The sequence below is a fragment of the Megalops cyprinoides genome, chromosome 25, assembly GCF_013368585.1.
Source record: "Megalops cyprinoides isolate fMegCyp1 chromosome 25, fMegCyp1.pri, whole genome shotgun sequence".
NCBI classification, from domain to species: Eukaryota; Metazoa; Chordata; class Actinopteri; order Elopiformes; family Megalopidae; genus Megalops; species Megalops cyprinoides.
In genome coordinates this window covers 52,501-65,000 of record NC_050607.1, presented here as the reverse complement: position 1 = coordinate 65,000, position 12,500 = coordinate 52,501, and the positions used below count along the sequence as shown (strand labels likewise).

Here is a 12,500-nt window from a genome sequence, read left to right as displayed (position 1 = left end):
AGAGACACAGCTGAGCTGGCACACAGAGAGACAGAGACACAGCTGAGCTGGCACACAGAGAGACAGAGACACAGCTGAGCTGGCACAGAGAGACAGAGACACAGCTGAGCTGGCACAGAGAGAGACAGAGACACAGCTGAGCTGGCACACAGAGAGACAGAGACACAGCTGAGCTGGCACACAGAGAGACAGAGACACAGCTGAGCTGGCACACAGAGAGACAGAGACACAGCTGAGCTGGCACACAGAGAGACAGAGACACAGCTGAGCTGGCACAGAGAGACAGAGACACAGCTGAGCTGGCACAGAGAGACAGAGACACAGCTGAGCTGGCACACAGAGAAACAGAGACACAGCTGAGCTGGCACACAGAGAGAGACAGAGACACAGCTGAGCTGGCACACAGAGAGACAGAGACACAGCTGAGCTGGCACAGAGAGACAGAGACACAGCTGAGCTGGCACACAGAGAGAGACAGAGACACAGCTGAGCTGGCACACAGAGAGACAGAGACACAGCTGAGCTGGCACACAGAGAGACAGAGACACAGCTGAGCTGGCACAGAGAGACAGAGACACAGCTGAGCTGGCACACAGAGAGACAGAGACACAGCTGAGCTGGCACAGAGAGACAGAGACACAGCTGAGCTGGCACACAGAGAGAGACAGAGACACAGCTGAGCTGGCACACAGAGAGACAGAGACACAGCTGAGCTGGCACACAGAGAGAGACAGAGACACAGCTGAGCTGGCACACAGAGAGACAGAGACACAGCTGAGCTGGCACACAGAGAGACAGAGACACAGCTGAGCTGGCACACAGAGAGACAGAGACACAGCTGAGCTGGCACACAGAGAGACAGAGACACAGCTGAGCTGGCACAGAGAGACAGAGACACAGCTGAGCTGGCACACAGAGAGAGACAGAGACACAGCTGAGCTGGCACACAGAGAGACAGAGACACAGCTGAGCTGGCACACAGAGAGACAGAGACACAGCTGAGCTGGCACACAGAGAGACAGAGACACAGCTGAGCTGGCACAGAGAGACAGAGACACAGCTGAGCTGGCACAGAGAGACAGAGACACAGCTGAGCTGGCACACAGAGAGAGACAGAGACACAGCTGAGCTGGCACACAGAGAGACAGAGACACAGCTGAGCTGGCACACAGAGAGAGACAGAGACACAGCTGAGCTGGCACAGAGAGACAGAGACACAGCTGAGCTGGCACACAGAGAGAGACAGAGACACAGCTGAGCTGGCACACAGAGAGAGACAGAGACACAGCTGAGCTGGCACACAGAGAGACAGAGACACAGCTGAGCTGGCACACAGAGAGACAGAGACACAGCTGAGCTGGCACAGAGAGACAGACAGTCACTCACACAGCGGAGCAGTTTGATCTCGTCCAGCGCGGTTTCAGTGTAGTGCTGAGCACTCTTCACCACCTTCATGGCCACAAAGCGCTTCCCCCTGAAACAGAGAGAGTATCACTGTATCTCACAGAGAGAGAGAGAGACTCACAGCACACATCACTGTATCTCACAGAGAGAGAGAGAGACTCACAGCACACATCACTGTATCTCACAGAGAGAGAGACTCACAGCACACATCACTGTATCTCACAGAGAGAGAGAGAGACTCACAGCACACATCACTGTATCACACAGAGAGAGAGAGACTCACAGCACACATCACTGTATCTCACAGAGAGAGAGAGAGACTCACAGCACACATCACTGTATCTCACAGAGAGAGAGAGACTCACAGCACACATCACTGTATCTCACAGAGAGAGACTCACAGCACACATCACTGTATCTCACAGAGAGAGAGAGAGACTCACAGCACACATCACTGTATCTCACAGAGAGAGAGAGAGACTCACAGCACACATCACTGTATCTCACAGAGAGAGAGAGACTCACAGCACACATCACTGTATCTCACAGAGAGAGAGAGAGACTCACAGCACACATCACTGTATCTCACAGAGAGAGAGAGAGACTCACAGCACACATCACTGTATCTCACAGAGAGAGAGAGAGACTCACAGCACACATCACTGTATCACAGAGAGAGAGAGAGACTCACAGCACACATCACTGTATCACAGAGAGAGAGAGAGAGACTCACAGCACACATCACTGTATCTCAGAGAGAGAGAGACTCACAGCACACATCACTGTATCTCACAGAGAGAGAGACTCACAGCACACATCACTGTATCTCAGAGAGAGAGAGAGACTCACAGCACACATCACTGTATCTCACAGAGAGAGACTCACAGCACACATCACTGTATCACAGAGAGAGAGAGAGACTCACAGCACACATCACTGTATCACAGAGAGAGAGAGAGACTCACAGCACACATCACTGTATCACAGAGAGAGAGAGAGACTCACAGCACACATCACTGTATCTCACAGAGAGAGACTCACAGCACACATCACTGTATCACAGAGAGAGAGAGACTCACAGCACACATCACTGTATCTCACAGAGAGAGAGACTCACAGCACACATCACTGTATCTCAGAGAGAGAGAGACTCACAGCACACATCACTGTATCACAGAGAGAGAGAGAGACTCACAGCTCACATCACTGTATCACAGAGAGAGAGAGACTCACAGCACACATCACTGTATCACACAGAGAGAGAGAGACTCACAGCACACATCACTGTATCTCACAGAGAGAGAGACTCACAGCACACATCACTGTATCACACAGAGAGAGAGACTCACAGCACACATCACTGTATCACAGAGAGAGAGAGAGACTCACAGCACACATCACTGTATCACAGAGAGAGAGAGAGAGACTCACAGCACACATCACTGTATCTCAGAGAGAGAGAGAGACTCACAGCACACATCACTGTATCTCAGAGAGAGAGAGAGAGACTCACAGCACACATCACTGTATCACAGAGAGAGAGAGACTCACAGCACACATCACTGTATCTCAGAGAGAGAGAGAGAGACTCACAGCACACATCACTGTATCACACAGAGAGAGACTCACAGCACACATCACTGTATCTCAGAGAGAGAGAGACTCACAGCACACATCACTGTATCTCACAGAGAGAGAGAGAGACTCACAGCACACATCACTGTATCACAGAGAGAGAGAGACTCACAGCACACATCACTGTATCTCACAGAGAGAGAGACTCACAGCACACATCACTGTATCACAGAGAGAGAGAGACTCACAGCACACATCACTGTATCACAGAGAGAGAGAGAGACTCACAGCACACATCACTGTATCTCACAGAGAGAGAGAGAGACTCACAGCACACATCACTGTATCTCACAGAGAGAGAGAGACTCACAGCACACATCACTGTATCTCAGAGAGAGAGAGAGACTCACAGCACACATCACTGTATCACACAGAGAGAGAGAGAGACTCACAGCACACATCACTGTATCACACAGAGAGAGACTCACAGCACACATCACTGTATCACAGAGAGAGAGAGAGAGACTCACAGCACACATCACTGTATCTCAGAGAGAGAGAGACTCACAGCACACATCACTGTATCACAGAGAGAGAGACTCACAGCACACATCACTGTATCTCACAGAGAGAGAGAGAGACTCACAGCACACATCACTGTATCTCACAGAGAGAGAGACTCACAGCACACATCACTGTATCACAGAGAGAGAGAGACTCACAGCACACATCACTGTATCACAGAGAGAGAGAGACTCACAGCACACATCACTGTATCTCACAGAGAGAGAGACTCACAGCACACATCATTGTATCACAGAGAGAGAGAGACTCACAGCACACATCACTGTATCTCACAGAGAGAGAGACTCAGCACACATCACTGTATCTCACAGAGAGAGAGAGACTCACAGCACACATCACTGTATCACAGAGAGAGAGAGAGACTCACAGCACACATCACTGTATCTCACAGAGAGAGAGAGACTCACAGCACACATCACTGTATCACACAGAGAGAGAGAGACTCACAGCACACATCACTGTATCTCACAGAGAGAGACTCACAGCACACATCACTGTATCACAGAGAGAGAGACTCACAGCACACATCACTGTATCTCAGAGAGAGAGAGAGACTCACAGCACACATCACTGTATCTCACAGAGAGAGAGAGACTCACAGCACACATCACTGTATCTCACAGAGAGAGAGAGACTCACAGCACACATCACTGTATCACAGAGAGAGAGAGAAAGACTCACAGCACACATCACTGTATCACAGAGAGAGAGAGACTCACAGCACACATCACTGTATCTCACAGAGAGAGAGAGAGACTCACAGCACACATCACTGTATCACAGAGAGAGAGACTCACAGCACACATCACTGTATCTCACAGAGAGAGAGAGAGACTCACAGCACACATCACTGTATCACAGAGAGAGAGAGAGACTCACAGCACACATCACTGTATCACACAGAGAGAGAGACTCACAGCACACATCACTGTATCACAGAGAGAGAGAGAGAGAGACTCACAGCACACATCACTGTATCTCAGAGAGAGAGAGAGACTCACAGCACACATCACTGTATCACAGAGAGAGAGAGACTCACAGCACACATCACTGTATCTCACAGAGAGAGAGAGAGACTCACAGCACACATCACTGTATCACACAGAGAGAGAGAGACTCACAGCACACATCACTGTATCACAGAGAGAGAGAGACTCACAGCACACATCACTGTATCTCAGAGAGAGAGAGAGACTCACAGCACACATCACTGTATCTCACAGAGAGAGAGAGAGAGACTCACAGCACACATCACTGTATCACAGAGAGAGAGAGAGACTCACAGCACACATCACTGTATCTCACAGAGAGAGAGACTCACAGCACACATCACTGTATCTCAGAGAGAGAGAGACTCACAGCACACATCACTGTATCACAGAGAGAGAGAGAGACTCACAGCACACATCACTGTATCTCAGAGAGAGAGAGAGAGAGACTCACAGCACACATCACTGTATCACAGAGAGAGAGAGAGACTCACAGCACACATCACTGTATCACAGAGAGAGAGACTCACAGCACACATCACTGTATCTCACACAGAGAGAGAGACTCACAGCACACATCACTGTATCTCACAGAGAGAGAGAGACTCACAGCACACATCACTGTATCACAGAGAGAGAGAGAGACACAGCACACATCACTGTATCACAGAGAGAGAGAGAGACTCACAGCACACATCACTGTATCACAGAGAGAGAGAGAGAGACTCACAGCACACATCACTGTATCTCACACAGAGAGAGAGACTCACAGCACACATCACTGTATCACAGAGAGAGAGAGAGACTCACAGCACACATCACTGTATCTCACAGAGAGAGAGAGACTCACAGCACACATCACTGTATCACAGAGAGAGAGAGACTCACAGCACACATCACTATCTCACAGAGAGAGAGAGACTCACAGCACACATCACTGTATCACAGAGAGAGAGAGAGACTCACAGCACACATCACTGTATCTCAGAGAGAGAGAGAGACACAGCACACATCACTGTATCACAGAGAGAGAGAGAGACTCACAGCACACATCACTGTATCTCACAGAGAGAGAGAGACTCACAGCACACATCACTGTATCACAGAGAGAGACTCACAGCACACATCACTGTATCACACACAGAGAGAGAGACTCACAGCACACATCACTGTATCTCAGAGAGAGAGAGAGACTCACAGCACACATCACTGTATCACAGAGAGAGAGAGAGACTCACAGCACACATCACTGTATCACAGAGAGAGAGAGAGACTCACAGCACACATCACTGTATCTCAGAGAGAGAGAGAGACTCACAGCACACATCACTGTATCTCACACAGAGAGAGAGAGACTCACAGCACACATCACTGTATCTCAGAGAGAGAGAGAGACTCACAGCACACATCACTGTATCTCAGAGAGAGAGAGACTCACAGCACACATCACTGTATCACAGAGAGAGAGAGACTCACAGCACACATCACTGTATCACAGAGAGAGAGAGACTCACAGCACACATCACTGTATCTCACAGAGAGAGACTCACAGCACACATCACTGTATCTCAGAGAGAGAGAGACTCACAGCACACATCAGAGAGAGCCTAACAGCATGTGTCAGCATGCAATGGAGCTGCTCGCCTGACTATGACACTCACTGGATGTCCCAGCACAGCCAGACGGTGGAGAAGTGACCCCAGCCCAGCTTGCGGATCACATGGTACCTCCCGTTGAACAGGTCCCCGATTTTCACTGGGTGGTAACCTCCTGCAGGAAGAGGGAGGACAGCCAATCACATCACCACAAAACCATACCGTTACCAATCAGGTCAGCTATCAAAAAACAAACATGTATCTGACTTGGAGACAATGTAGGAGTGTAAACATATTATTTTATTTTGAAAGGATCAGACATACTGTATTGTACAATGTCATTTCTCTGAAGGGCAACCATGGTCACTGTGATAGCTATTTGCAGCTGGGCTACACACAGTGGATGATTACACCTGCCACACTAAACAACCTTGAGCTGTCCTGTTGTGTCAGGCCCATGACACTGCCAGGGAAACTGAAGTGAGAAGCAGGACAGATAAGAATAAGAATAAGAATAAGAAATACTTTATTAATCCCGAAAGAAATTTGAGTGTCACAACTGCACCGTCCGGCACACATCAAAAACAACAAAAGAATGAATTGAATAAAATAAATAGAGAGGTATAAAATACAACAAATAGAAAGATGTTTGTGCAATTATGCATTGTGCAGTACATCTGTAGCTGTCATATAATAAATAAATGACAATAGTGAGATAGAGACAGGAGAGAGATGAAGAGACCCTCCTCTTCCTCCTGACCTTTGCAGTAATCGGCAGGGTCCTCCTGCTCCTCATCGTCAGAGCCCAGGATCTCCTCCTCCAGCTCCGGGGGGGCCACAGGCTCAGGGGGGGGGTGGGGGGGGTGGAGGGGGAGGAGGCGCTGATGGGACTTTCTGCTGCGTCTCAGGCCTATGCAGAGAGAGAGGCCATCTCGGCTGTATCATGGACACAGAGCTGCAGGTGTACAGTGTGCAACTACAGCAGAGACAGGACTGCTCCTCAGAGTCCATAGAGCTCATCTCCCTGATTACAGCCAAAGCCTGTGCCCATATCACCGCGACAGCTTTCTGCCTGTGAGTGTGTGTGAGTGTGTGTGTGTGTGTGTGTGTGTGTGTGCGCAGGCACAGAGGCACCGTGGTTTTTCTGTTTTTAAGGAGTTTTTACAGTAGAACTGTGTCCCATACATGAATACTGACACACTCCCCAGCCCAACACTGAAGATGAGGAACACACACACTCTCACACACATACACACACACACACACAGGGGCTGACCCCAGGGCAGCGTGGGTGTGCCGCTATGTCCTCTGTGGAATGTGAGAGTCCGTGTGTCTCAGCCTGGTAGGAACGAGTCCTGACAGGAGCCCCTCACAATTGACTCCCAGTTACACTCAGAGGCGTCCACTTCCCCCACACCCCTACCCCTCACTGCCTCTGTAACTGAGAGAAGTTACACACACACACACACACACACACACACATCATCATCAGAAAGATGGCATAAGGCCAAGTGTATAGGGAGAGATGAAGGGCTCTGACAGGTAGCCTTGTTACAGTATAGAGAAAATTGGACAGAGAAGGACAGGAAGAGATGGAGCAGAACGGAGAGGTATGAAGAGGAGTGGAGAGATGAACAGAAATCAAGAATGATGGAGAGGAACAGAGAGATGGAGAAGAACAGGGAGATGGAGTGTAACAGAGAGATGGAGAGGAATAGGGAGATGGAGTGTAACAGAGAAATAGAGTGTAACAGAGAGATGGAGTGTAACAGAGAGATGGAGAGGAATAGAGAGATGGAGTGTAACAGAGAGATGGAGTGTAACAGAGAGATGGAGAGGAATAGAGAGATGGAGTGTAACAGAGAAATAGAGTGTAACAGAGAGATGGAGAAGAACAGAGAGATGGAGAGGAACAGAGAGATGGAGAGGAACAGAGAGATGGAGAGGAACAGAGAGAGAGAGTGTAAAATAGGAAGAGAGAGAGGAATATAGAGTGATGGAGAGGAACAGACAGATGGGGGGAGGAGTGGAGAGAGACAGAGAGGTCCCCTCAGCTATGCATCCTCTTGCTCTTTTCACACCCTGCAAAGGCATTCAGAGTGCTGACACTACATTCCCCCTGCTGGCCATACAGCCCTGTCTGTATACTGCTGCAATGTACAGCACACACACTCACACGCGCACACGCACACACACACATCTAACAAGCTATACTAAACACTCACACGCTCACACGCACACACACACACATCTAACAAGCTATACTAAACACTCACACGCTCACACGCACACACACACACATCTAACAAGCTATACTAAACACTCACACACTCACACACGCACACACACACACACATCTAACAAGCTATACTAAACACTCACACACACACACACATCTAACAAGCTATACTAAACACTCACACGCGCACACGCACACACACACATCTAACAAGCTATACTAAACACTCACACGCACACACACACACACACACACACATCTAACAAGCTATACTAAACACTCACACGCGCACACGCACACACACACATCTAACAAGCTATACTAAACACTCACACGCGCACACGCACACACACACATCTAACAAGCTATACTAAACACACACACACTCACACGCACACACACACTCACACACGCACACACACACATAGCCATCTCAGAAAGCCTGGTGAGATGTCCTTGTGGGAGATTCCACTCATCACTGAAGGAAGCAGGGAAAGTGATGAAGAAAAAAAGAAAGAAAGCCACACACAGCCATCTACACACAACACTGCACCTGCAGCTCCGGCTCTCACACAGGCACAGAGCTCAATACTCCACTGCTTTACTGACACACTCTGTACGGCTGTCACCCCACCCCCACAGTCTCTCACACACCCTCTCTCACACACACACACACTCTGTACCTGATGTACTGCTGTGTCAGGGCTCTGTGTGGGTGCAGGCTCAGTGTCGTCTGTGTGTGGGACAGACAGCCAGCCATGGGGACAGACAGAGGGACGCTGCTCGCTGACCGGAGGCTGCCGAGGTCTGGATGAGATAGCGGGACGTCCCAGAGAATTTCCTCGGCAGTCACATGGTCAGACGGTCTGCTTGCACCCAGACGATAACCCCGCTCCCTCTGCTGCACAAGCTCATAGACAGTACCCCCAGCGTACACACACACACACACACACACATCCCTCTCTCACACTGCTCCCTGCACACTGATTGGCTAAAGAAGTCTGAGGCATGATGGGAGAACTGTGTGCAGATGCACTGCAACAGAGGTGGTAAAAGCACAAATATTAACATGGCACATCTTCCAAAAATGAAAACAGGCTCTTTCAGCAGAAGTGAGGCACTCATTGGGCAGAGAGAGTGACTCTCTCAGGGGCACAAGCATTAGGAAACCGCTGCTCTTCTGATTGCAGCAGGTTGATGTGAGCACAACCCCAGTCTCTTGTGACCTGGGATGGGCTGTTTGTGTCCTTGCTGGCATGACAAATATCCTTCTGATTCCCAGGCCTCTGTTGGGGAGCCATGACCCTGTGTTCTCCTCTGCTTTCAGAAAATGAGATTTACCACGTGTGTTTGCTACACTCTCAGTAAACTCCACAGGGACAACACTCTCCCAAGACAATCATCAGACTACATTCCTCTCCTCCCTCCTAATTCCCTCTTTCCTGACTTTCAGGCTCTTTCTCTTGCCTCCGTATCACCCTATCCTTCTTAGGCCAGAGAGAATGATCTTCTGGAAAGTTCTGCTGTGGATGGAGCTTGGTGTCACAGCACAAAGGCAGGATGTTGGCTCCATTCAGCTAACCTACATAGGGAGCAGTGCTGGGACCAGAATCTCTCACCGTGGGCCACCTAACGGGGGCGTTAAAAACAGCTTCCTGCCAAACAGGCCCTCGGGGCAGGGGAGGGCATATTTTCGCTGCACGCTGGAACCGCTGGAGTGGTGTTGCTCCTACTTCCTTCCCCTGTCGGGGAGCGGAGGAAAGGAGCAGGAAGGCTTTCTGAGTCGCTGCCCTGCGCCAAGAGGAACAGAGAAGCCTGCAGGGGAGAGCAAACAGAGGCCCGGGCTGACAGGAGAGGAAGTGTAGGAGCAGGGAGTGTGTCACACCCTCTCCCAAAAGCAGCCAGGCCGTACCTCACGGGACCCAGCGTGTCACACCCTCTCCCAAAAGCAGCCAGGCCGCACCTCACGGGACCCAGCGTGTCACGCCCTCTCCCAAAAGCAGCCAGGCCGCACCTCACGGGACCCAGCGTGTCACGCCCTCTCCCAAAAGCAGCCAGGCCGCACCTCACGGGACCCAGCGTGTCACGCCCTCTCCCAAAAGCAGCCAGGCCACACCTCACAGGACCCAGCGTGTCACGCCCTCTCCCAAAAGCAGCCAGGCCGCACCTCACGGGACCCAGCGTGTCACGCCCTCTCCCAAAAGCAGCCAGGCCACACCTCACAGGACCCAGCGTGTCACGCCCTCTCCCAAAAGCAGCCAGGCCGCACCTCACGGGACCCAGCGTGTCACGCCCTCTCCCAAAAGCAGCCAGGCCGCACCTCACAGGACCCAGCGTGTCACGCCCTCTCCAAAAACACCCACACCCAAACAGCACAGCACATCACACACACCTACACACACCCACACCTCTGCACCTGTACAACACTTTACACACACCTACACACACCAAGCAAGCACACACACACCCACACTCAAACAGCACATCACACACACCTACACACACCCACACCCAAACAGCACATCACACACACCTACACACACCCACACCTCTGCACCTGTACAACACTTTACTCACACCTACACACACCAAGCAAGCACACACACACCCACACTCAAACAGCACATCACACACACCTACACACACCCACACCCAAACAGCACATCACACACACCTACACACACCCACACCTCTGCACCTGTACAACACTTTACTCACACCTACACACACCAAGCAAGCACACACACAGCCCTAACCACAGGACACACAGGTGTGGACACACTGCTTCCTCAGTGCACAGCATGCTTACCCACACTGCAATCTTCTCTCAGCCATTAAAACCTCACAGCACAACAAAAATGTGTCAATCCAGCCGTTAGCTGCCATACGTGTCCCAGCTTCCAGGACTAACATGACGCTGCCTCTGCTGAAGGCTGTGATTTCTGTGTGGTGCTGAGCAACTCACCGGCGTGTGCAACCCTTAAACACAGACAGAAACAGAGAGAGAGCAGCAGAGCACAGCAGAGTGTGAGACAGACCGGCTGACGCGTTACCTTTCAGAGCACGAGCATTTCTGCCAGGTCGGGGACATGTGTGGAGTGAGACAGCCGCTCGCTGGGAGAGGCAGTGCGCTTCGCAGAAGGAGTCCTCTGTCCTGCTTGTGTGTGGGGGGAGCAGGCTCTCTCCCTCCCCCTCTCCCTCTCTCTCCCTCTCTCTCCCTCTCTCTCCCTCTCTCCTTCTCTCTCCCTCTCTCCCTCTCTCTCCCTCTCTCTCCCTCTCTCTCCCTCTCTCTCTCCCTCTCTCTCCCTCTCTCTCCCTCTCTCCCGCTCTCCCGCTCTCTCGCTCCCTCGCTCCCTCCCTCTCTTTCCCTCTCTCTCCCTCTCTCTCCCTCTCTCTCTCTCTCTCTCTCCCTCTCTCCCTCTCTCTCCCTCTCTCCCTCTCTCTCCCTCTCTCTCCCTCTCTCCTTCTCTCTCCCTCTCTCCCTCTCTCTCCCTCTCACTCCCTCTCTCTCTCACTCTCTCTCTCTCTCTCTCTCTCTCTCTCTCTCTCTCTCTCACTCTCTCTCTCTCTCACTCTCTCCCGCTCTCTCGCTCCCTCGCTCCCTCGCTCCCTCTCTCCCTCCCTCTCTCCCTCTCTCTCCCTCTCTCTCTCCCTCTCTCTCTCCCTCTCTCCCTCTCTCTCTCCCTCTCTCTCCCTCTCTCCCTCCCTCTCTCTCCCTCTCTCCCTCTCTCTCCCTCTCTCTCCCTCTCTCCCTCTCTCTCCCTCTCTCCCTCTCTCTCCCTCTCTCTCCCTCTCTCCCTCTCTCCCTCTCTCCCTCTCTCCCACTCTCCCACTCTCCCGCTCCCTCGCTCCCTCGCTCCCTCCCTCTCTCGCAGTTCTACTGGCTTCTCGTGAGTGATAAGGAAGGCACGTGCAGCTCTCTGCAGCTCTGCACAACAACAGCGCTGTGAGTGCAGGACTCAACCACTGCTGCTGGCTGTGTGGGGGAGCACAGGCAGGGCCAACAGGAAAAAGCAGCCTGTCTCCGACTGGCTGTGCCGGAGCAGACTCCATACCAGGCTTCCCTCTCCCTGCTTCTCAGGAACACACACATGTACACATGACCAACCTAAT

General features: G+C 51.4%; 1 protein-coding gene across 1 annotated transcript in view; it reads right to left on the bottom strand.

Annotated features, from left to right (window-relative positions):
* Window positions 1-12,500, bottom strand: part of LOC118771844 (SRSF protein kinase 2-like) — a 37,400-nt gene that overhangs the window by 12,013 nt on the left and 12,887 nt on the right. The window contains 4 exon segments of the mRNA XM_036519952.1: window positions 1,387-1,474; window positions 6,215-6,323; window positions 6,909-6,997; window positions 6,999-7,058. Of these exon segments, the coding sequence (XP_036375845.1) occupies window positions 1,387-1,474; window positions 6,215-6,323; window positions 6,909-6,997; window positions 6,999-7,058 (346 nt within the window).